Source organism: Crocodylus siamensis, chromosome 1, assembly GCF_052110815.1.
Source record: "Crocodylus siamensis isolate JL-2025a chromosome 1, ASM5211081v1, whole genome shotgun sequence".
NCBI lineage: Eukaryota > Metazoa > Chordata > Crocodylia > Crocodylidae > Crocodylus > Crocodylus siamensis.
This window is the reverse complement of record NC_143395.1, coordinates 371,959,015-371,986,246: the sequence shown is the minus strand read 5'-3', so window position 1 is coordinate 371,986,246 and position 27,232 is coordinate 371,959,015. Positions and strand designations below refer to the sequence as shown.

At 40.4% G+C, this 27,232-nt stretch overlaps 1 protein-coding gene across 1 annotated transcript in view; it reads right to left on the bottom strand.

Moving 5' to 3' along the window:
* Window positions 1-27,232, bottom strand: part of TRPC4 (transient receptor potential cation channel subfamily C member 4) — a 233,979-nt gene that overhangs the window by 47,518 nt on the left and 159,229 nt on the right. Inside the window, exon 4 of the mRNA XM_090027125.1 lies at window positions 14,368-14,704. Within this exon, the coding sequence (XP_089883251.1) occupies window positions 14,368-14,704 (337 nt within the window). The remainder of the gene's footprint in view (window positions 1-14,367; window positions 14,705-27,232) is intronic.

Sequence of the window (27,232 nt, the reverse complement as noted above, 5' to 3'; positions counted from 1 at the left end):
GGGGAACCAGAAGGGTTTGGGAGAGACCTTGTTTCCCCTAGCACCCCCTGGCATAACAAGGAATACAAGTTGTTGGAGAGTAGGTTTAGATTAGACATCTGCAAGAACTACTTCACAGTTAGGGCGGCTAGAAGCTGGAACCAACTTCCTAGGGTCTACCAAGGAGGACTCCTGGCTGGAGTCATCTGAGCCCAGTTTTTCTCCTGCCCAGGCAGGGGGGAGGACTTGAAGATCTACAAGGTCCCTTCCAACCCTACTTCTATGATTCATATGACAATGTATGCAATAGTTAGTTACATTTTAAACAAACAACCCCCCCCCCCTTGAAAACCCTTCACCAAAATGATTCAATATGCATGCACAACAGATGACTTTTAGAGTGAAAGCTGATCTGAGATTTAGTTTACAACGTCTGCCCTGATGGAAAGTACAGTTTCTATCTCCCTCTTTCAATTATTTTTCCATACATTTTTCAAGGCTCTTCTATGGACTAGGAATATAAGCAAAGAAATTGCATAAAACAGAACATTCTTATGTTATTTGGTGGCAGATGATATAATAAGAAGCAGTGGACTTAAGTTACAAGGGAAGTTTAGGTTAGATATTAGGAAAAACTTTCTCACTAAGAGGATAGTAAAACACTGGAACAGGTTACCCACAGAGTTTGTGGACTCTCCATCTTTGGAGGTTTTTAAGAGCCAGCTAGACAAAACCACAGGTGGGAATATTTAGTTGGGGATGGTCCTGCTTTGAGCAGGGGGTTGCACTAGATGACCTCCTGACGTCCCTCTCAACCATAATTTCCTATGATTTCTGACCTGATCAAATCAAAAGCAGTAACACTGGATGGCCTATGGGATTTCAACTTGATTTGAAATTGACTTTAAATTCCCTTAGATTTATCTGAAATGGACAACCAAGCTCTTTCAAGTTCATTCCTTTAGGACTAATTGTTGATGAAAATGGACCGTGTAAAATTCAGGGATACTCCTGTGATGAAAGTATAGTTTCCATGACCCTGTGAGCTGCATAAAGAGTTTTAATTAAAGTGACTGGAGTATCTTGTGTATAAGCATCCCCGCACTGAAAAATGGTGGCGTGGATGCTTTAACTAAAGTTCATCGAGCTGATACATGAAATGCTGGAGTCTGCTGGAATGCAGTAATTACCACAGCTTTGACATGCTGTAATTACAACGTTAAAGCAGTCTTACTGGTCATGTATAGGCGCCCTTTATTTATAAAGGCATTTAGTTTCCTGAACATACAGTTTGTATTTTTGAAAATCCCACTCAGTACTTAAGTCTCCTTTATTTTAATAGGAGTTACAGACTGAAGGCACTGACAGATGTGAAGAAAACAAAAAACAACCCCCCCCCCAGTGCTTTACTTGAAGAGGAAGCATGCTTGTGTGACCTGGCTCCCCAGCATCTGTAAACAAGAGGTGTGGATTTTTTGTGATATCTTTTACTGGACAAATGATACAGTTGGGGGAGAAGTTAGACAAATTTTTGAACCACAAACGCCCTTCCTCAAGGATAAGAAAAGCACACAGGCTGAGCTAAATACTAGAGAAAAGTTTTCATGCAAATACAAACAGTCTGCTTGGAGGAATGGAGGAGGACTGTAAACTAGAAGTTACAGATGTTATAAGAAGTCATTATGAGATAAAAGTAGAATAGGCAACTAGCTAGTGATAGAATGAGATCATTCAAAAAGGGAAAGTAGTTATTATTTATGAAGTGCAGGAAGATTAGCAGCAGTAAGTGCGAGGTTGTGGTGAGCCATGAAGCCACTGTCTGTGTTCAGATTTTTTACTGTCCAATATAGTTATGAATTTCTATTCCCAAGGATGTCTTCTGGAGCCGCTTTATAAATTTTCTTTGAGCACAAGGATTGTGAAGTTGTTGATCTGTAAGAAATGTGCTCCTAGTGGTGTTCATGTGTTTCTGTCCTTTATATTTTTTTTCTGTGTGAGTTCATTTCGGTGCATAGTTCCTGTCTAATTTCATCCTCATAGCTGTCCAACAGCTCTCCCAGCTATATAGTTGGTCCAATAAATGACATCACAACAAATCCTCACCTCTTGTACATTTCCTGGATCATTACAGCTACAACAACATTCCGACCCTACTGTAAAAATATAGTCATGCAAAGTTGATGTTTTTTTCACACACTTGTTTTTGACCCAGGCTTCATGGCTATCTAGGAATTCTGCCAGCCCATATTATTGATTCCACTCTCTTCAGTTTGTTTTTCATAGCAAAATATCACAGTGAAATATGTCCTGAAATATGCTCATGCAACTTCACTGAATTCATGAGATATAAATCCCGCAGAATCTGAATTCATAGTCTTTTAATCCTCTTGGCTTTATTGACGTAGGGCATATGCCACCCTTTAAAATGTTGCTTTAATTTATAAAATATTTTTTGCCTCCACAAAAGTTGAATGAAAAAGACAAATAAGACTAATATCCCAACATTACCTAAGAGTTCCTCAATTAAAAAAAACATATACCCCAACAGCATGCAACTTCAGTTTCACACAAATCAATTTGTGTTGTACATGTCAATATCTGTACACTTCTTCTAAGAGTAATTATTATTTGCAGTGCCCATAAGCGACACATAGGGTGGATACGGGGGGGCATGTGCCCCCCTGAGATTGGCCCTCGCCAGCTGGGGAGTGGGGAGCACTGACCAGTGCCTTCCCTAAGAAGCGCCAGTGGCACTTCTGGTTTTGCCAGACCCCCCTGCACCCCTGGTCAGTGATTGACCACTGGTGCCCTCCCAGAGTCAGGAGTAACAATGCAGTAACAGTGGAGGTACTCATACAGGATAATTACCAATTAAGAGTGGCAGTCTCAAAAATACCCAAGAACTAAACTCCCCCCAACACCTGTCAAAATAAGTATTTAGGTACTGCATGTGGGAAAGGCAGAGGAACACCTTGTTTATGAATCCCAAGAGGACTGCACACAGGCCGGGAGCCTAGCTATTTAGCACTGCCAAGACTTAGTTCTGGGAATACATAGAGGCAGACAGGCACCTGAGAACTTTTAGGTGCCTCCAAAGTTGTATGTGAGCTAACTTCAGGCTTCGAGAATCTAGGCTTTGCAGGTAGAAGACTAGAGTGGCAACTAGGCAGCTGTTAAGTATCTAAGTCTTATTTGTGAATCTTATCTAAAGAAAATAAGATCACATGCATACAAAAGTTCATTGACTCTCTGGCAGTACCATAACTAGACTTCTGGTGGCCCCAGGCAAACTTTTATTATCGGTCCCCACTTTGCCAGAGACAATGATAATAATAATCGGACAACAGAAAAAAAACAAAACATTTTCAGGCCCCCTTTTTGTCCAGGTCCCAGACAGCTGACTGGTTCACTTATGCCTGTGTCCAGCCCTGCTCTCTGGACCAGTTAGTTTCTGAAGTTCCACTCTACCTTGCCTTCTGCCTGATTTCAGACTACTATGGCTAATTACACCTAATTCATTTAGGCATTTAAAAAAAATACCACCTTATCCCAAACGTCACTGTATTTCACTGTGAAACTGAAAGCAAAGTCTTATTTGAGTTTTAAATTAACTAGTTGTTTTTTCAATGTTTTTGCTTTAATCCCAAATGCTGTATCTGTACAGCATGAAGTGCCATTGTCATCTATATTGCTGATTTTAGAAGCACTTGGATGTAGATGAGAACAAATCATTCTAATCATAATTTATGCTGTATGTTTTATAACATTAAATAATAAAAATATTTAGATTTGGGGATAATGACAATAATGGTATTCATTTTCTTATTTAAAAATATGACTGAGTTCCAAGTACTACATTAGAGATTTGCTTGACACTCCCTCCGTCAATAAAGTGTTCTGATTATGGTAAAATAGCCTGTTGGGTTAAATGCTCTAGTGAATTTAATAACCTTTTATAGTCTGTCATAAAGGTAGTGTTTGTAATTTTAAGCCTCTGCCCATAAGACAGAGGTATGCCATCACTAATAAAAGGATATGTAAAATCCAGGTTCAAATGATCATCGTTACTGAAAGGAACTCCCTTGATTTTCTCTGTTCTCCATTGATATGTAACATGATATGCTGGATACTATAGTAATGAGCTAGAGGAAATTAATTCCATCATCATAATCTTTGACTAATGTGCAACAATTAAGGTATAGAGTTATACATGAGATGCTTTGGGGGTGAGTTTCACAGATACTTGTTAACAACAGAGAAATGATGAGATTTTGGCTTTGTGGGCTCCATTCCAGACTGGAGAGGAATATGCACTAATAGGCAGGACTTTGCTCTCTGTTACGTCCTGATAGTCCACTCCATCTGACATAAGGAGGAATGGGGCTTCTCATAATTGTCCCATGTTCTTATCTCCTCCCACTTTCTACTTCCTTAGGCCTTCTGTCTGAGTCCTAGTCACAACCTAGGCCCTCCCCTCTGGATTCCTCATAATACTTGCTCTCTACCTGCTCCACTCCCAGTGTCAGTCTCTTTGGAAGCTCTTTCCTGGCTCATCAGCCAATCTGTCTCTCACATTGTTCAGTCTCTAATAGACACTCCTAGTTCATATTCACTATATTTATTGGCTCCCAGGCTTCCTTCCTGGTCTCTTCAGCCAGTCTCCACCCAGTCCATTGCCCTCTTCCCCCGCCTCCCTGCCCTTCCTTTTCCAAGCCAGTTCCACTTCTGCTCCAACTCCTTGGCTTCTCATCACATCTTTGGTCCCTTTTCCCCCATACCCCACTGTTTCCTGTTCTCAATCTCCTCACCCAGATAATTCCTCCCCAACTCAGTTTATCATCTGATCTTAATCTCCCCCTCATCCACTCTTCCCCAGCTACCAGACTGTATGTCTCTGGCCAGCTACGGTCACTGTCCTCCACTGTGGCTCTTAGTCCCTCTCTAGCCTCCTCTCTGATAGATGGCATTCCTAGTCCCTCCCCCAGGTTCCTCCTTCCAGCTCCTTCCACCTTCCTCTAGATCTTGTCCTCTACACATATCAGTCAGACAGCTTCCTTTCCCATGCTGCCTGGACTAAGTAGATAGGACAATGAATGTGGAAAAGAGAAAAATTTCTTAGTTGTAGTTACAGTGCCTAGCTTGTCCCATCCCGCAGCAGCCTAGATCTGCAAGTTGAAAGCACAGGATATGAGCATGCCTGGTTAGTAAGGAATCTTCAGGGACTTTAGCTGCAAAGCTGTAAGTTTCTACTGAAAATATGTGAACAGAAAATTTCCAGAGGCTTTTATTTTGGCCAAATGGCCTGGATTTTCCTAGGGATTGGTGTGGACTAAGATGAATTTTCCAAGGATTGTCCCACAGGCAAATCCATAAGAAAAAAGTGATCCCTTGCTTCTCAAAGAAAAGATATAAGGTTTTTTTAACATTGGCAAAAAAGTATTTTTTCTTTAACCTCATCCTTGAAATTGGCTAAACCATTATGGCGGTAATGTTTTAAAAAATCATCCTAAAAAGAACAACTGTATGGACAATTTCAGCCCAAATGGTTAAGTTCTGATGAATTATAAGCAACTTAAAACAACATCCTTTTCTCGAAGACTTCAGATAACCTTATTAATAGGTGGTGCTAAGATCCTTGCCTATAATCAAACTAATAACATTATTTGAGCAAAGTGGAAGTCATTCCCATTGAGGTTGAGACTTGAGTTGCACTCATTCTAAAAGGTCATGTAATTTGTTTTTATATATACTCCCATATTAGCAAAACTATATGCAGCATCTATTTTTTATTTCTGTAGATATACTCTACAGATTTATTGCTTTGTCACCAGCTTGTTATATGTTATTTTAATCTTGGTGTCCATATCATACTTTGTTTAAGCTCTCTGTAACAACTGCATTTTCAGTAACTGCTGTTCAGTTTTTTGTTACTCTCTCCCAATACATTATAGGTAATGATTTCCCACTGTAAAAGTCACATATATAAACACTTCATATTGCACTACTGTACTTCACTTCAGATACACTTTCCCCATGATGCTAACAAAACTATTTTATAGTATGCATTTCAACTAGAATTTCATTGGTTATCAGGGTGCATAGTGAATGATTTGTACCCTGTGGTACCCTATATGTGTAGATTCTCACTCACTTATAATCTGCAAAAACTATGTGACAGGAAGATCAAGAAATCAGAACACATTATTGACAAAAAATAATACATAAAAAAAACAGCAAAGCCACATACTTTCCATAATCATTGCTACCACAGCCAAGTGAACTGATCATTCTAGGTATAACCAGAACAAAGTATGCTCCGTAAAACCACTATGAAATAGGAGGCATTAACATTAATAATAAAATAAGGTAGACATTTCCATGACATTTTAAGTACTTGAGATGGCCCCAAGCTGGAAAATTTTAATCTAATTTTGGGGGGTTTTCCCCCCTTAGAAAATAGATTAACAGATTGATAGATGCTAGGATCGGAAGGGACCTTAACAGATCATCGAGTCTGACCCCCTGCCTGGGCAGGAAAGAGTGCTGCAGTCAGATGACCCCAGCCAGACGCCTATACAGCCTTCTCTTAAAGACCCTCAAGGTGGGGAAAACACCACCTCCCTTGAAAGCCCATTCCAAATTTTGGCCACCCTCACCATGAAGAAGTTTTTCCTGATATCTAGCTTAAATCTGCTCTCTGTCAGTTTGTGACCATTGCTCCTTGTTACCCCAAGAGGTGCCCTACAGTCCGATTCCTTGCTACCACCCTGCTAATGAATTTGTAGGCAGCCACAAGATCACCTCTCAGCCTTCTCTTGTGGAGGCTGAAGAGGCTCAGGTTCCTCAGTCACCCCTCATAGGGTTTGGCTTGTAAACTCTTAACCATATGAGTGGCCCTCCTCTGGACCCTCGCAAGGCTTTCCATATCCTTCTTAAAGTATGGCACCCAAAACTGGATGCAGTACCCCAACTGCAGTCTGACCAATGCCGCATAGAGGGGAAGTATCACCTCCTCGGATCTATTTGTCATTTATCTGCTGATGCATAATAAAGTGCAGTTAGTTTTGCTGATGATTTTGTCACACTAACAACTCATGTTCATCTTGGAGTCCACTATGACTCTGAGATCCCTTTCCACTTCTGTGCTGCTGAGAGGGTCACTTCCCAGCAAGTAGGTGTGCTGGATATTTTTACACCCTAGGTGCAGCACTCTGCACTTGTCCTTGTTGTACTGCATCCTAATGTGTGTTCTCCCCACTTTTCCATCCTGTCCAGGTCTGCCTGCAATCACTCTCTACCCTCAAGTGTTCACTTCATCCCACAATTTAGTATCATCTACAAACCTGGACAGAGTACACTTCACACCCACATTCAAGTCACTGATGAATACATTGAAAAGTACAGGTCCAAGGACCGACACTTGTGGGACCCCACTACCCACATCCTTCCAGGTCTATACAACCTGTCTACTACCACTCTCTGGCTGAGACCCCCAAGCCAATCTGCTACCCACTGGACGTGTAAACATCTAAGTCACAGCCTCTTAATTTATTTTTGAGAAAGGGATGAGATACTGTATCAAAGGCCTTGCTAAAATCTAAGAACATGACATCTACCTCTACTCCTGTACCTAAGCATTTTGTGACCCGTCAGAAAATGAAACCAGATTAGTCAGGCAGGATCTGCCTGCTATGAATCCATGCTGGTTGCCCTGCTGCATTATTTTTCCCACTGGACTTGCACAAATATGATCCTTAATAATCTTTTCAAAGACTTTTCCAAGGATGGAGGTGAGGCTGACTGGCCTATAATTACTCGGATCCTCCTTCCTTTCATTCTTGAAAATGGAACCACAGTGGTACTTTTACAGTCCTCCAGGACCTGACCCAAGCACCATGACTGCTCAAACAGCCATGCCAGTGGTTCTGCTATGACACTGGCCAATTCCTTCAGTACCCTCAGATGCAGCTCATCCGGGCCTGCTGACTTAAACATATCCAGTCCATCCAAGTGACTCTGTACCAAGTCAATGTTGACAGTTGGTGGGCTGGTGTCCCTCTGATACCCATCTAAGAACCCATTAGGAGACTTATCCTGACCCTTGTTCAAGAACACTGAGGCAAAAAACTCACTGAATAGCTCATCTTTGTCCCCACCGTCTGTCACTAATTCCTCTTGCTTCTTCAGTGGTGGTCCTGTGCTGTCCTGAGTTTTCCTTTTACTCCATACACACCTAAAAATGATTTTTTGTTGTTTTTGTGTTGCCAGCCTTAGCTCTGTAGTTGCTTTGGCCTTTCTAACTGCAAGTGTGGGCCAAGTAGGTATACTCCTCCTTGGTAGCTTACCCCTGCTTCTGCTGCCTGTACAACTCCTTTTTTGCCTTAGGTTCCCTGGATTTCTCTGTTTAGCCAAGGAAATTTTTTGGCCTCTTTCCCCCTTTCCCTTGCACGGATCATCTCCCTCTGTGTCCAAAGGATAACTTTCTTCAGGAACGACCACCTTTCCTGGACTCTTATCTCGCCAATACTCCTATCCTGTAGTGCATCATTGACTAAACTCCAAAATGTTAGACTATTAGGGTCCAGGATTGTGGTTCATGTCTACCTCTGTTGAAAAAATGAGCAAAATCCTAAGAAGTTAACAAGAACACAGATGATTTTTTTCCTTGAGTATTTTCCCCTCACAGAAGTTCTTCATCTTGAGAGGAAAATATTTTAATCTCTTCTCTGACATCTTCATTTACTCTTGCCCAAAGGACTTGTACAGTCACAGAAAATCAGATTTATCAGCATTCAGACCCTGTGGTGATTTCTTTTTCACATTGTCTTCAATCTTTTTGTCCTATAATATTACTTGGTTTAGAATGGTTAGGAAAAATCAACCAACCACCTGAAGAAGAAAACACATGCACCAACCTCATAAAAATTGCTACTACCTCTGAACAGCATTCAGAGCCATTATCCCTTTGCTGAACACACTGAGAAATACCAACAAACTTATTAAAACACATTTATTAGATTTAAAAATGAACTGAACCGATTGGCCTGACTGTCTCTTCCCCCACTGTTATAGTTCATTATTCTTGTTTTCTCCTGAGTTCTTCCAAGGTCTTATAACTTGACTGCAATGGATTCCTGTGCATTGTCTATCAACTAAGACTAGTCCAACCATGCACATCTGTCCCTTAATATGCCTTCTATATTACTGATGTGATTTGAGATGGTGTAGAGCTGTACCAAAAGCTCTATATGGGCCAAAGAGTCTTTTATGCCAGGGACATATGGGAAAGGTGCTTTATCGTTTTAGCATTGCTCATATGGTGCCAAAAGGAATCCAACATAGACCCAGAGAATGTAGTAATGACAAAAATTGACCTTTATTCTTCCCTTGTCCTTTTGTTGGTTGTTGTTGTTCAAGTGATTCTTGCTCATTTCCTTAATATTAGTAAGTTCTTCAGGACAGGGATCATGTCTTTATATTTCAAGTGCAAAGATCTTTCTATATTTTTCATGCTGAATTAAAAATTAATAATGATATAATTCAAATCAATCTCCCTATTAAGGGATGACTGCTCCCTTTTATACTTTCAGCTTTGTCTACATGTGCCACACCAAAAGGATTACACTGCTTCTATTGGAAATTTTTCCAAAACTCTTTTCTTAACATTATTCTATTAGTCCCAGTTATACTGATTTCTAGTCAAAAGATGCTTGCCACATATTTTAATATCACACTTGTGCAACCATGTAAAATAGAGAAATGAATGAAGAAGTTTTCTGGAGACTTTTTAATAAACTCAATTGTCTTCTTGCATACATAGCCTAGTATGGGTTGTATGCAAGAAGTCCCCTTTTTCTGATTATACTTTAAAAATATGGTATGCATCCAGCATCCTACTATATCCTGGGCATGTCTACACATGCATGAATGTGCCATAATTGGCACTACTCTGCAGTACTGCTGGAGCACAGTTTTTACATGATGCTAATGTGCAGTAGACTAATTCTATTATGTATTAGCATGGCTTTGCTGTGACATGCTAATGCGCAGTAGAATTAGTCTACTGTGCTTCTAGCATCTTGTCTAGACATACTCTCTTAGTAGGAAAATGTTATCAGTGTTTGATCTCCAGAAAGTGAGATCATTATGGAAAATCCTGATACTTATTGGGCATGTTTATATGTGCATTAACGTGTTTTCATTAATTTGCATTAAATCTAGTACCTCCGGGCTCCTACACACATATGGAGAGACTGTTCTGATGCACTGCAAATTCAGCAGAGCAATTTTCTGAGTACGGAAATTGACATGCTCCAGCAGCCTTGCACATCATGTGTATCAGCATAACCTCACATCTCCATACTGGCAAAATTGCAGCAGTGAGCTTTGAAATAAAACACATCCGATGAGCTTTAGTTCAAAGTGCCCCGCCGCCTTTATTTCAGCACAGGGGTGTGCAGTGACACACATATACTTGCTTATTAAAGCTAATTAAAGCATCTGGTGCTGCATTGGGAACACAGGTAAAAATGCCCTCATTGTAAGGTGTTAGGAAAATTTGCATTAGCCTGTTTTAATGTGCATTAACTAAAGAGCACATTTTTTAAATGATGCTTTAATGCACATTAAAACATGCTAATATGCATTAAAGCACACAGGTAGACATGCCCACTAAGTTCTAAATTATGGACACATCTGCACTGAGAATACATCAGGATAAGTATAACTCCTAGTCCTCTGTATTCACAATAGGAGAGGTAGCAGTTAAAATGCAAATTACATTCAGAACTGTTCTAACAAGGAGACAGACAAACAAAGAATCCTATAATCCTATTATTTAAAAATGGTAATAGTTTTGACATGAATTGTATGTGTTCCAGGATAACCTTTGCTTAGGGGAAAGAGATTAGTTGCTTATGATCCCAATTTTAAAATATGCTTTTTTCCCTAGAGATGCATTTGTTTAGTATAGTGCTTGAAAACTTTTCATACACATCTAGGAAACAGTTTTCAGAGTTTTCAGTCACCTTAGTATAAGGGTACTGTATTTTACAGTGGAGTTCAGAGAAGTGCAAAAAGACTCATTTGCAACCTGGAAGTTATCCTTTACAATGAAAAATGAAAAATAATATAGCTTATGGAAGAAAAGTTGAAGACGTGATTTGACCACAGTCTATTATTCCCCAGACAGGAATAGCAAATTTAGCATTGGAGATTTTGTTAACCTTGTAAACAAAGGTGTTATAAGAACCGAGGGCTGGAAGTTGAACACAGCAAAGTTTAAGCTGAAAATAACATGTATATTTTTAACAGTGAGTGCAGTGAACCACTGAAACACATTGCCTAGAGCAGTGGTCTCCAAAGTAGGGTGCACCCAGGGCATGTGCAAGACGATCCACTGGGGTGCGGGAAGAAAATATTAGAACTTCTATTTAGATGTATATTTATATAAATATACATATATTGGGGGTGAATGCTCAAAAATTTTTTATTGATAGGGGTGCGCGATCAAAAAAGTTTGGAGACCACTGGCCTAGAGATGTAATAAATTCCCTATCACTCATCATGAATGCTTTCTTTAAAGATATTCTCTAGTTCAGAAATTCACAATGTGTGGCCTGAAACAGTAATATTAGTGGCCTGGTGAGTCAGCCAGACAGTGTATGTGCCTGGGTGGCCCTCCAATGGGAAATGTAACTTTTAAGTGGCCTTGCTCTAATTCCAACATGAGTTGTTGGGATCAGTGCAGGAAACACTGGGTAGAATCTACAGTTTGCGCTATGTAGGAAGTCAGACTAAATGACACCTTTAAAACTATTAAATAATCTCTATCAGGTCATTGAAAATCTCCATCAACCCATTGACTCTTGTGCCTGAATTTTTCAATCCTTTTTCATGTTGGTGAGCATTTACTCATGTGTGTTGTTCCACTGATTTCATGTGCATGCTATGAGAGACAGGGACCATTCAACATCAGTAATGGTGGCAGAACCTGACCATAAGAGGTTATTTTGATAAGTATAAACACAGTTTGTAGAGCTGCGAGTATCCCTTAAAAACACAAGTGTCTGGGTTAGTGGAAAAATGCTTTGTGATTGTGACTTTCTCAGTGTGAGTACCCTTCCACATGAACCCTTTCCTTCCCCCCACAAAAAACAAAAGAGTGAGTAGAGAAGGATTTTTTTCTGTTTTCTACTGACTGCTGTACAACTTTAGGTGAGTCACTTCTCTCTTTACTTCAGCATTACTCTCTAGAAAGTAGGATAATGACACAATCTGCTTGAAAATGTATTCGAGTCCTATAACAGCTAAGCAATAATTATCATTGTCTTGACTTCACCCTAATCCAGGTACACTGGAGGAACAAGCCAGACACAGTGATCTCTGTTCTTTAGGTGCATCATTCTGGCACCCTGGAGAATAAAGTTACTAACCACACTTGCATGAGTGCACCAGAACAGAGTAACTACAGGACAGGTGGCACCAAATCCCTTCCTCAAGACCAGGCTGTTACCGGTAAGGAAGGAATGTGCCAGGATCAATATGCTTTTTGTTTATTTGCCTCATGTTAGTATAAAAGCTGGGATAATTTATTGAAGAATTCTGTTGTTTCAGTATGACTCTCAAACATACTGATGTTAGCTTGGCTTGTCAGTATGATTTGTAACTCCATCCAGCCTGCCAGATTGATTAATTTCTCAGCAATAATAACAGCTAGATATTGACTTCTTTTAATGTCACTAACAAGATTTATCAAACAAAGACAATAAATCTTAGTATGCAGCTGGTTACTGGGAATTGTGTTAAACTATATTATCTTAGGGAAAATTCCAGAAGGCACCATGCCTGCCTCCTGCAGTCCAATCCCTCCCAGAACTTCCCAGCATGCAGTAGTTTTTGCATATTGCCCTCTGCCTTTGGATGTGCAGCCATGCTCTTGCACAATACAGAAGACGTATGAACTCAGCTCTTTCTTGCCCCCTTTTGTATGGTTTGCATTGCTACAGCTCTATGAAGAAATAAAAATCCTTGTTAATTAACCCCATGAGCGCCAAGCACTAGCTAGTGGATTCTAAATGTCACAGTCAAGAAGTCCAGTTAACAGGGCTAACCTACTAAAAAAAGCCAGGAGTTGAGGATGGGTTGTGGAAATGGACAGAAGTAGCTTAATAGAGAATTGTGGGAATGGTAACAAATCAGAGACCTAAAGAGAGTGGTTGAAGTTAGGATGTATGATGACCTTGTCTGTATAAGAAAGTGGCACCAAATTCACTAAACCAATTTAATGAAATCAATGCAATGAAATCAGTGGGAATTGTCTTGTTTTGGTTTAATCAAGGTTTAAATAGGTTAGGTTTAAACTGAACCAAAATAAGCCAAAGTGAGAGTTCAGCATGTCATGGAGATAGTTTGGCCAAGGAACAGGAGTGGTAGGAGAGAATGGGAACCTGAGTGACTTGTAACGATAACTCTTATGAGGTGCTGCAGGCACAAAGGCTGATATGGATATGACCCAAACAACATAATGGTTTTTGGAGCAGCTCTCACTGAAATGCTTGCTTTCACCTATGCAGGCAGGAAATTCAGGGAGAAAAGACATTTCCTTTTCCACAGGAAAACTCCTGATTTAAATAAATCTTTATGTTCTGATGGGAAAATATTTTATTCAGTTATTTTTGACTGGGTCTAGTCAATAATTTTTCCCAAAAGAAAATATTTTTTAGGGGAAAAAAAGGCATTTGATGAAAACACTATTGAAAAATGTCAACCAGTCCTAACCATAACATTTATGTCTTTGTTACTTGTAAGGCATGAATGTTGCCTTTGGAAATCCTTATGGTTAGCAAACAACAAACCCTATAACTACTGATACTGAAAATGCTAAAGGATGCCTTGTTCTCTGTTTCAGAACATTGTTGCAGCCAAACAAGAACCATTAAATGAGAGATCATTCAAAAGATAATGAAAGTAAATAAATTCTTAAAAAATGTAAATAGACTGTTTAACTTCAAATTGGATGCTTTGCATATATCAAACCAACATCTGTACTAGAGAAATCACAAAGATTATCAGTCTTCATACTTCAAGGCACAAATTAATCACCAGCTAAAATCATTAAGAAACTCCCCCAAAATTTGCCCTTTTTTCACCATGGTGTAGCATTACCCAGGTGACCAACCGCACATTAGATTTGTCAATTTTTCCCTTAATTATCATAAACTATGCCAGTTGTTACATTAGATGGACCTATATTGATCTAAACCAATAACCTTGGTCTAAGTTCTTATGACCACATACCCCTAATCTATCTTCCTGCTTCAATCCTGATGGGCAAACTATGTAAGGATCTAACATTTTCCATTGTATTTTCTTTAGTAATACATTTACCCAGGACCCACGGTAATATCATCCACTCGACGATGGTTGGCGGTGGTCCCTGCATGTTCAAGTCTGACCTGTCAATGTGCTGAGAGGCAAGCAGCAGCAAAAAGAGAAAAGTCAAGTAGGATGCAGTATGGCAGATAAACTTGATAAATGGCTTTCTGATGAACAGCCCCAGTGGGCTTTTGGGAGCTATCAGGTAGCACACAGAGAAGACAGGGAAAAGGAGTCCTATCACAACACATGTTAGCATCTTCACTGCCCAGTGTCGTCTCCTCCAGCCTGGGAACTCATCGTACCAGCGAGATGCAAGCAGCTGCTGACAGTTGGGCTGGGCAACAAACTAAAGAGAAAAAAAAGAAAAAACAGTCAAAATGATGTTATTGTTACTGTTTGCTTTGCAGGTCAGCCTTAAGGGTAGTTCATGACTGACCTCTTGGAAGGCATAAAAAGGAAGTCTACTCAAAACAGCTGTTCCTGCAAGCAAAGACCTCTTTTTCCCTCCTTCCTTTTATAAGCAAATCAGTGGTAAAGGGGGTGGAGAGAAAAAGGGGGCATGACTTAGTGTTCTCTGCTCGTGCATCTGTTTCATCCTAAGCGGTGGCATGGTGCCTCCATAAAAGCAAGAGAACCATGGGAGAGAAGGGTTCTGATGCATACTTACTGATCATAAGCAGCTATTATTTCTCATAATACTACCAGAAGAAGTGTGCAACTTTTATTGTGGACAGCATATAATCTAGCCCTTAACATTCACTTTTTAGAAGTTCTTGATCTAGTAAAGTGTTAATGAGAATCTAAAACAAATGAGCTGTGAACATAGATATTTCAAAATTGGGATTTAAATTCAAGCATATATTAGGAAAATGTTCACATTATTCACTCAGATCCACTTGACCAGAACTCAAAGAACATTAGATAAAAGTTGCTTGCTATAGACACATATAATGCTGTTGTGGGTTATAGGATTATAATATAAGATCTTTGTGCAGTAAAACTGAAATCTATCATCCAAAAATGAACTGTTCTTAGATAATTTTCTAAGACAGCTCTAGCTTTTTGATATTTCTATTTGATATTTCTGCAAAGGTCTTGCAGAACAAATGAAAAAAGCTAATATGCTCTAATGTTTCTTTCCCTCAAACCTTTTCTTTGTTTCATTTCTATCTTTACAAATGTTTACAGTATAGACTCCTATCACCTATTTTCATTTCTATATAATGATATTTTCCTCTTAAAACTAACCTTAAAAGAATATGTTTATATTTCTTTTTTTCCATATAGTACAGTATATAGATAGTAAATATTTAGTAGTAAATATCTATATACTGACTTTCATTTTCTCAAGAAAGTTTGTGGTATATTTCAGGCTTCTCCAGGCTATTACATCTGAGAATGGGAGGCATATATTAAACATATAATACAACCAAAATGAGCAGATACAATAAAATTGGAATCAAATAGAGTAAAGGAGAAAAAATAAACATGTTTATTTTCACATCACATCACATCACACACACACACACACACACACACACACTAAATTAATACATAATAGAGTCAAGCACAAATAATTTTCTATTTTGTTTCTTCTGTTCAGTTTAGGGAATTAAAAAATATCACTCAAATTTTAGTTACCTTGGAATTCTAATCACATTTGTGTTGAGTAATTATTAGTTTAGTGTACTTTTGATAATATAATCACACTCATAATTATCATGTTGAGTAGTGTAATGTAATGTAATCATCATGAGTAGTAATTCACTTCTCAGTCTCTGAAAATCACTGGGACTACTGGCACAGGATTTGGCACCAAGTAAAACATTAATGTGCATCTTTCTGTGTATATCGGGGCATCATTATTAAAAAATGAAAGAGTACAAACTCCCAGGGCCGAATTCCAGCCTGGTGTATGCCAGTAGAACTCCATGTGAAAGATACCTTCTTACCATATACCTGCTCTGACATCAATCCTGTGACAGCTAATTGTTTACTTTTGGAGAGAGGTGAAAAGAAAAAGAAAAGATTGTTGAGTAAAAGTATCTTTAAAGGACCTATAAAGGAAAACAATACACAACGTTCTCTGTCGCATTTATTAGGAAAAATACAAGCTTTAAAGGTTTCAGGACGTTTATCTCAAGATAGATGTGCCTACAAACGATACCATATGCAATTAGAGCAGATGGTTTCAAAGTGTTGTGTTGCCAGACTTTTAACAAGGGTCTCCCTCAAAATGTTTCCACCTCATCTCAAAATACATTTTCTAGTCCCTCAATATATCTCCCCCACCCCAGAATCTGACTCTTCTATGCTGCATTTTTCATCAAAATAACTGTCAGTGCAATGTCCATCTCACATCCTAAAAGTTCATTAGTTCCGTGGTTTTTTTTCCCTCGGTTTGTTTCTCTCACCCTTCAGACCTCCCATAGTGGATGCAAGGAATCTGGTGAAAGGGTCAGTCTTCTCTGCATGGTTTGTGATTTCAGATGGAAATAAGTGTCTCTGGGCTTGTCAGAGGTGGGTAACTGAGAAGAGCAGTGGTTGTGCTGAATATGGTAGTGCTGAATGATCTGGGGAAATAGTAGGTTTTAGGCACTCTCCAAATATCAGCTTTTCTAACTTTGGCCAGATTTAGATTGGCACTGGTAGGTAGCTTGCAAAACCTGTAGGAATCCAGTTCTGGGCGCCACACTTCAAGAGGGACGTGGACAATATGGAAAGAGTTCAGAGGAGGGCCACTCGTATGATCAGGGGTCAGCAGGGCAGGCCTTATGAGGAGAGGCTACGGGACCTGAACCTGTTTAGCCTCCACAAGAGAAGGTTAAGGGGGGACCTTGTGGCCTGCTACAAACTGGTCAGGGGGGATCAGCAGGTATTGGGGGAGTCCCTGTTCCCCCGTGCGCTGCCAGGAGTGACCAGGAATAACGGTCACAAACTGGCGGAGGGTAAGTTTAGATTAGATATTAGGAGGCGCTACTTCACAGTCAGGGCGGCTAGGGCCTGGAACCAGCTTCCAGGGGAAGTGGTGCAGGCTCCTAGCCTGGGGATTTTTAAAAGGAAGTTAGATGAGCACCTTGCCGGGGTCATCTGACCCCGGTGCTCTTTCCTGCTAAGGCAGGGGGTCGGACTAGATGATCTACCTAGGTCCCTTCCGACTCTAGCTACTATGAAACTATGAAACTATAAGTGTTTCTGCTTAGCTCTGCTTCTTTTCCCCTTCATGCTGTTCTGTAGAGCCAGGAAAGAACAATAGCCTGAAACATCCAGGCTGACTGATCTAAACAATCTTACAGAAAAAACTGTGTAACTGAGATCTATTCTGTCCTGGACTTTTTGAATGTCTGTACCTAGTCAAAGAGGACTAAAACTATTAATGTGAAATATAAAATATTGAACTAACAATGAAGCATGTTAACTATGAGGTTCTTTGGGATTTAGAGTGTGTGGGGGTAAAATGTTTACCTCTCCCCTTTGACTCCTGAAATACATGGTTTTGCAGGAACACTAGCATAATGAAATAGGATTTCAGTCAGGTACCTAATTTATTCAAGTGCCTTAAAAGGGGAACAGGTTTTGGTAGTTGATCTTTTTTTTTTTTAATAGTAAAAAACATTTTTTGCACAAGGCAAAAACGCTAGTTTTATTACCAAGGACCTGCATAAGTCTGCTTCAGCTCAGCAGTACGTTCCAAGAGAACTGGACAGGCAGTTTTACATGAGAATATTATCCTTGAAATTGGGATTGATATTCTCTGAAAAGTCTCTTTATGGGGCAGGTTTGGATTTAATCACTGAGCTATTTGTACTGAGGCATTGTAATTAAAGTATCTTTCACAAGATGATGGAAACCAAATCGAATTCTCTAAAAAACAATTAACATCAAGAACCTTCTATAATTTAAACACAAATTTAAAATGAAAACAGCATGTCTCTCCCATTTATCTTTTCCTTATCTGCTTGGTTTATGAGCAAATGAAAATCAAAAACAATGACCTAGAAGTGCTCCAGTAAATGCCAAACACCAATTTATTCTATATACACATAGCAATGAGATAGCAAGTAATATACTTAAAAAAAATCTAGTCAACGTAAAAACATGAGACAAGAAAAATAGTATGTACCATAACATACATAAAAAGGCCACAAACCTATTAGATGAGCTGTAGACATAGAAAAGAGGTTGTAGCAGTGCACAACACAGGCAGAAATATATAACAGAAGCCATAAAGCAGTTTGTACACATGATATATTACATTTTTGAAAGGTCCAGACCTCCAGTTTCAGGCTGTGGTTTTATCTAATAACAGTATTGGCATGGCTGGTGAATAATTTCCTGATGCAACAATAAATCTTGTTCTTCACTACATCATTTTCTTTGCACTGCCCAATTCTCTCAGCTATAAAGATGACCCGCGCCATCCTAAAGTGTTTACTTTACAACTTTAGTAATTGTTAATCACTTGTAGACAAATGTTTGAGATTTGCCCTTGATAACTTCATTTATAAAAGCATTATTTGAAAATATGGCAAATTTCTGATATACTTTCCAGTATATAATAATGATGTTGTAGCCATCATGGTCCAAAAATTAAGCAAGAGGAAAGGATTTCTTAGGGTGATATCTTTTATTGGACCAACTATGTAGGTGAGCTAAAGTTAAACAAGCTTTCAAATGCAAGATATTCTTCCTCAGGTCTCTGATCACAGGGAGCATTTTTACACGCGCAAGCACAACAGCACCAGGTGCTCTGAAAGGCGCCTGGCACAGTGATGCTTGCAGTTGTATAAGCGGCAAAATGCGCATCAGTGCTGAGAAAATGGCGGTGGTGTGCTTTTGAATTAGAACACCTTGAAGGTGCTTAGTTCAAAAGCTCACTGCCATTATTTTCTGTGCGCTGAAACACATTTCACCACTTATACAACTGTATGTGGTGCAGCGCAGTGCGTGTCAGCTCACGTGCGGAGCAGACTTGATTAATTGAGTCTGTTCAGAAGTGCCAGATCTCTAGCACATCGTGGAACGAAAAAGTATGTGTATGCCAGGGAGCCAGGTATAGCATAAAAAGACACCAGAAAGAAGGAAATGAGAACATTTTCCAGGGGATTAGCAGAAGAAAAGAAGCTGATTACGGAGAGATCCAGGCCTATCAAAAGGGAGGAGGGTCATTCTCCCTTTCCTGTCTAGAAATAATTCAGTTGTTGTTTAAAATACAAAGTGCCTATATGTTTAGTCTTTGTTTTTTAGTGTCCAGCCAGATTATGAATTTTTCTTCCCAAGTTTGCCTTTTAAAAGTGTTATGTAGAGAGGAAAGAGAGGAAAGCCACATCGTCACTAAGATCCAACAACAAAATAGTGATGAAACCATCAGTCAAAGGTGGAGCTATAGGTATCCTCAACCATCAAGACTATATCAATGAAGCCAACAGACAAGTGTCCAACACCGAATACTATAAAGAACTTGGGGAATACCCTGCAGAAGAATTTGCTCTGAAACTGGAAGATGTAATCAAATATTTCCCATACCAGGTTTAGGAAAAGCTACTTCCACTTATTCCCCACTCTCCCATACCAGGAATACGCTCCCAAAGATCTACAAACAAGGTAACCCTGACAGAGCTATCATATCCAGTTGTGGGACCCTCACTGAAGAGCTATCAAGATTCATAGAAACAATCCTGAAACCACTTGTCACTAAAAGAGCAAGTTTTGTACACGACATCAGACTTCTTCCACAGAACATCAGCTATCTCCCTGAGAAGACCATTCGTGCAACCAGACTATACACTAACATTGCACACCATGAAGGCACAGCTCTCTGCCTGAAATACCTTAAAAAACATGAAGTAGACAGATTGCAACAACATATTGCATATTGGATCTCAGTATCCTCATGCTCAAAACAAACCTACTAACACCTTTCAAAGGCAAACTTGGGAACATGGCTACACAGGGTGGGAGGAAGTGGGGGATGGGGGATAGTGGGAGTGGGGAGAAAGGCACTCTGGCAGCCTCCTGGGGAGCTGCTGGAGTCCCCCTGCTTGCTGGCCAGGTCCAGTGCAGGCAGGCTTGAGCCTTCCCACCCAACAGGGTCTGTTGGGTTCATTGGTACTCTAACTCATGGCACCTTGTGTAAAGCACCATAAATTAGAGCCCCTCCCCAACAGGCTGCCTGCATATCTGTAAGCACCCTGTATGCCTGCTGCCTCCGGCAATTTCTCTCACCCCCTCCCTCTGCTGTTTTTCACTATGCTGTGCTTTGCTCCCTGTGATATGAGACCTCAGAAAGGATGACTTGCACTCAAAATCTTTTCTAACTGTATCCCATCGACATAGTGCAGTACAAGATATCACCCTAAGAAATCCTTGCCTCTTTCATGATATGCTTTCTATGAGACTTAACTACTTGATAGATTTTGTGACTGGATAGTATAAATGTAGACTGCAAAAGATTTTTAGTAGTAATGTTTTTATGTGCGTGTGTGTGCGTGTGTATGTACACACACACACACACACACACACACACACACACACACAATTAGACACCCACTGCAGTAGAAGCTGTACAGATATACAGTACAGCTGTATGGAAAGTCTTGTTTCTGATAATATGGTATTCTCTGGTAGGTGTAAGGAAGAAGAGGGTGTAGGCCCGGAAGTGAAATGACTGATGACTGGTTCACTCTGATTTCTTTATGAAATACTATGAGACAAACTCTCCTTTGGTTTTCACTTGTAACATATTTACCTTAGTGCCAAAAGGGTGCATTGAAATTTGATGATGTTTTAAAACTTCTATTGCAATCACTGGTATAAAAGAATCCATTTCAGTGAGGTTTTGTATTTAATTTCTAAAGCATTCACAAAAAGATTCTAGAAGTTTTAAAGATATAATTGCATGTTTTGGGGAGAACCCAAACTGTTCTAACCAGAAATCTCAAAGCTGCTGAGTCTTGTTATGTGAAAAAAGTCTCCTTCGCATGGGACTAAACACAATTCCACAAATGCCAGTCTACTGGCTTGAACAGTAGTTTGGGCAGAGGAAATATGAAACTGGGTATGTAGAGGGGAAAGAGTTGTACTGAGAAGCAATGACATGAAGTTTGATACAGTGGGGAAAATGGAAATGAGAGAGAGCAGTTGGACTGATGAGTAAGGAAGCAGATCTTTACGACTGAATTTTTAAGGACAGGATGATGATGCTATCAGTGTAAAACAAGAGAGAGATGAGTGGAACTATAGCAAAATAATGCAATTAATATGTGTGTTAATTACTTGTGAAGAGAAAATCATTATTCATCAGGGTGACTTGTTTCATCTGCCTTCTTCACTCAAGTACTATTTCCTGTCCACTGACATTTTCCTTTCTAAAAGCTATGGACCATATTTTGATATCAATAAGACAAGCAAAATGTACATAGAACTCAGATCAGAATATAATTTAGGGACTTTTAATATAGGTATACAATGTTATTTATGACATGTCAAGATAAGGGAAACAACTGAAAAGGCAATTTCAAAAGGGAAAACTTTAAAAAGTGAAATTAAAGATAATAATGGTAAACAACATTACACAAATGATGATGCTACAAATAATTCTCCCTTTTTGTCATCTCAGTTCAAGTACACATTCATTTAATGCACTGCTATCGTTCTGTGAAATTAGTCAGCACACAGCAAACTCTAAACAGCTATAAAGTAAGGCAATTAAGTAAGATTCAGTAAATCTTATCTATAATTGCAGAGATTCTAATTACAGCAGAACACTGAGCAACCATACTAATTGGATCCAACCCCAGTGTAGTTAGGAGAACATGCAGGTAATCAGTATCTGTATGATGTGACTGTTACCACTGCATGTTACTGTGGCAATACGGGCACGTCAACAATATTGCAATAATGTCCTTCAGGGTTAAATTTATAGTGATTTTGCTCCTTTGTTCCTGCTACAGGAGCCTACAGAGGTAATGGTTTCAGTCTAACACTAAAGTGAGCTCCCTAGAGGCAGCTCCACCTACCCTTTTAAAATGGTTCAAAGTTAGAGTCCCCTCTCTCCATTCTGAGTGGTTAAATGGAAAGAAATTATATGGCAGAAACAACTTGAAATTGATTGGACATGCAGTTGATTGGGGAATGATTGTTTGGCATTCTACTGTAACGTCTAAGAAAATAATAGAAGTGGAAAGCAAAGCATAGATCTTAGCAAATAATGCATTAGCATTCTAATTAGACTTCCCAGTTTTGGAGAAAAGAGATTCAGTTGAACAGACCAATAGATGAGTGAATAAACTGAGCAGTGCAACACAATTAGCATGCACTTGTAGTTCTTACAGTTTATTTTTGGAAGCATTGAGGCCCAGACTTACTTTAGTTCAAAAACAATTGATTAATAAATTAAAAATTCTTAGTAACTGCATGGATAGTAGAGTATGAACTAAATTACTGTTAGCTTCAGAGACCAGGCTACACTGGATAACCTGAAAGAGCTGCTGTCCCTGATTTACCAGTATCAAGTAGCTGTGCTTTTATACACCACAAATCAGGATATTTCTACTATGGATGCAGTGGGATTATTATAAACAGACTCTTCCATAGAAAACTAATTCTTAATAAATTTCAAAGCAATTGAATCTATTGATTTTAGGTTTTCTTGCCTTTTTTAAAATAAAGCAGGTATTGCCAAGTTCTTTTTTATGAGCAGATATTCCATTTGATAAGAAACAGAGCTTGTCTGCTTCATATCATTGAAACATATTATTGCCAAATGCATGCAACTATTTAAACACTTCCAAACATTTGTACTATGATTATCTGTGTCTCATGTACAGGGAAATAACACAGCAGTCAAAATATTTACTTAGTGCTCTGTCAGTTCAACTCTCCTACTCCCAAAGCAGTCCTCAGAAATTTGTGCAATTAAATATGTTGCTCAGTTTAATACCTTCCCCAAAATATACTATTGGATAAGAGGATGGAAAGAATAATAAAATAATTCCCACTGTTGCCTCTTCAAAGAACCAGGAAGCTAAGACACAGAACTAACAAAAGAATAAAGCTGTTTACCTTTCCTCATCTGTCCATACCCTAGTGAGCTCCACCTCATAAAATCTTATGCCATATATCTCTCTCATTTAGTTACTCTATAAGGTACACATTTACCTTGCCTTGTACTTTATACATAACATTTTTTAATTCCATCCAGCTCAATTCAGATAATTTTTCTAATTGATGAGGGTCATTTTGGACATGTCTACAACTATTTACAAATGCCTAAACTTAAAGTGCTTATGGTGACAGGAAAGAGACCGGGGAAACTGGGCTTATTTAATCTAGAGAAGAGGAGAATGAGAGGAGATTTAACAGTAGGCTTCAACTACCTGAAGGGGGGTTCAAAAGAGGATTCATAGATTGTGAGGTTAGAAGGGACCTCGGAAGATGATCGGGTCCAGCCCCCTGCACCAGGCAGGAAAGACAACTGGTGTATTAAGCCCCCACACATTTAAAAATGGCTGTAAGATGCTTTAACTCAAGCTCATTCAACAAACTTTAGTTAAAGGACTCCAGCAACTATTTTTAAACCTGAAGGGGCTTATACACATGACACTGTGGTGGCACTGTGATGTTAGAGTGCTTTAATGAAAATGCGGAGCAGACTTGATTAATTAATCTGTTCCACTGAATTCTAATTGGAATGTGTAGGAGCATATGTATAGGCACCTGCTGATTTTAGTTTCCCACACATTCAAATTAAGGAAATTCAGAATAAATTAAGACACTATAAGGTATATGTCTGGATAATTTTGCCCCAACAATATTCATCATTGCCCAAAAGTAAAACTGGAAGAAGGTTTCAAGTGTGGCTTCCTAGTGGGGCATGCTGGCTCCAGTACTGTTTAATCTTCATTAATGACTTGGAGGATGGAACTTGAGTGACACTTACTAAATTTGTAGCTGATACCAAGCTGGGAGGGAGAGCAAGCCCTTTACAGATCAGGATTAGGATTCAAAGGGCGCATCTACATGTGCCTCTTTTAAGAGGGCTTAAATTAAAATTGACATGTTTAAGGCACACTAAGGGTGCATGTCTACATGGGTGCACCCTTAATGTGCCTTAACGATGGTGATTTTAGGCTACATAAAGCACGTATCAAATTTAGGTGCGAATAGCTAAGTTGCATTAGTGCATGTACCGATGTACTAATGCATGTTAGCACAGTGTACATCAATGGATGTGCACTAATGCAACTTATCTGTGCCTAAATTTGGCTCAATTCTTGGTGCTCCCCAGTCTGGCAGCCAGAGCATCTCTAGGGAGGACTAAGCCTCATACCTCCCAATGCATTCTCCTCTTGTGTACGCTGTGCTGCTTTCTCCATCCATTTTTTGGAGAGTGTTGGGGACAACTTCCCGGTGTAAGGGTGGGAAAGTCCAACCTTGAGCCATGCTCTTTTTGACCTGCTGCTCATAAACAGGGAAGAATTAGTGGGGAATATACAAATGGATTGTAACTGGGGCAGCAGCAACCATGAGATAACTCAGGGGGGCAAAATGTGGCTCGGGGCCGGATGCGGCCCTCCAGGCCTTTGTATCTGGCCCACAGGGCTCCTAAAAAATTTAGAAAATTAATATTTATCTGACCCTACTTGCCTGTCATGCGGCCCTTGATGGCTTGCCAAAACTCAGTAAGTGGCCCTCTACCCGAAATAATTGCCCACACCTGAGATAACTGAACTAAGGATCCTGAGGAAAGGAAGAAAGGACAGCAGCAGCCTAAGGACCCTGGACTTCAGAAAAGCAGACTTTGACTTACTCAGGGAATTGTTGTACTGGATTCTCTGGGAGGCCAGTCTGAGGGGGAAGGGAGTCCAGGAGGGCTGACTATACTTTAAAGAAACCTTACTGAGGGATCAGGAATGAACCATCCCAATACACAGGAAGACTAGCAAGCATGGCAGAAGACCAGCTTGGCTTAGCTTGGTTTGGCTTAGCAGGGAAATCTTCAATGAACTAAAACACAAAGGGAAGCTTACAAGAAGTGGAAACTTGGACAAATGACTAGGGAGGAGTATAAGAGTCTAAGTTCGCTGATTTCAGGAAATGTGCTAATTTAGAGAGAGATATGCCATGTCAGCAATTATATTAGCTTTCTTAACCATCCTTCAGCTCAGTCTGCTGGCTGTTGTGAGTCCCAGTCCTAGGTGTCTTTCTCCATCAACTGCATAGGAAAAATGTAGGCACCTGATTTGGTATGAGTTCCACTCTGGGAGCTGAGCATCTAAAAATTAAGTAAGACTATGCTGAGCATATCCCTACTTATGCTCAGCACCTGGGGAACAGATTCAATGCCCTGGCAGCTGTGATGGAGAAAGTAAAATTGCCTCTGGCAAGGATGATGCCACTCCCCACATGATAAAGAATGGGCAGAGAGCGAACACCAGCAGGAAGAAACCCGGGTCCTTGTCAACGGACACTCCATCCTACGAGGACTGGAAGGTCCCATCTGTTGGCCTGACCCCATGACATGAGAGGTCTGCTTCATGCCTGAGGCTCAAGTTAGAGACATCATGGAGAGGATCCCGGCCTACATCCGACCTCAAGACCAGTACCCCATGGTTGTCGTCCATGTGGGGATGAATGACACGGCCGGGTCAACCCTAACCACATTATGAAGGATTTCAAGGCTCTGGGGGACAAGCTTAAAGAGACGGGGGCGCAGGTGGTATTCTCCTCTCTTCTTCCAGTGAGTAGGTGGGGACGATGACATGATACCTGCATTGGCGAGGTCAACTGGTGCTTATGCAGTTGGTGCCGCCAGGCAGGTCTTGGGTTCCTTGATAATGACCCATGCTTTCGGGCAGGGGACTTGCTGGGGTGGGATGGGCTTCACCTCTCTCCTAAAGGCAAGTGTGTCTTCTCTTCCAGGTTGGCTGATCTCATACAGCGAGCTTTAAACTAGCATTGCTGGGGGAGGGGGCCGCAGGAAGATGAGGCGACAACACCCAAGCAAGACAGGTGACAAATGCAAAGAGCGCCCAGGTAAGAAACAGGGGTCCAAACAGTCTCCCAAATCGGGGGGTGGCTCACGCAGCTAGGCAAGGCCTTAAATGCCTATATACCAATGCTCATAGTATGGGGAATAAACAGGAGGAACTCGGCCTCAGAATAGCCAGTTCAGACCCAGACATAATAGGGCTTACAGAAACTTGGTGGGATTCATCCCATGACTGGGCAGTTAGCATTAGGGGCTATAGGCTTTACAGGCAGGACAGAGAAGAAAGGAAAGGTGGGGGTGTGGTGCTCTATGTTAAGGAGCAATACACATCCTCTGCCAGCAGAATGCGGTCAGAGGGGCAAGCTGAAGTGCTCTGGGTCAAGATACAAGGGGGCTGTGGGGAGAGGGACCCCCCAGCCAAGGGGAGGAGCTGGACCGGGAATTTTCAGGCCTGTTTGAAGAGGCACTTAAGGCAAAGGATGTAGTTGTCATGGGAGATTTAAATTACCTGGACAGCTGCTGGGAGGAACAGTCAGCCACGTCGGACGGTTCCAGAAGGTTCCTGGCCAAGATACAGGACCTCCACTTAATTCAGGAGGTGCACAGTCCCACCAGAGGAAATGCCCTGTTGGACCTGGTCCTGGCCACAGGTGACAATGACCTGGTAAGGGGCCTCCAGGTCCTTGACCACCTGCGTGATAGCGATCATCGCTTGCTGGAGTTTACTGTCCAGTGCAGGGTGTCAAGGGCCAGCAGCAAGGCGGTAGCCCTAGACTTCAAGAGGGCCAACTTCAACGAGTCGAGATTAGTGGGAGAGGCGCTGGGCTTCATGAGAGTGGGGGAGCTCAGTGCCCAAGATGAGTGGTGGTTCCTTAAGGATAC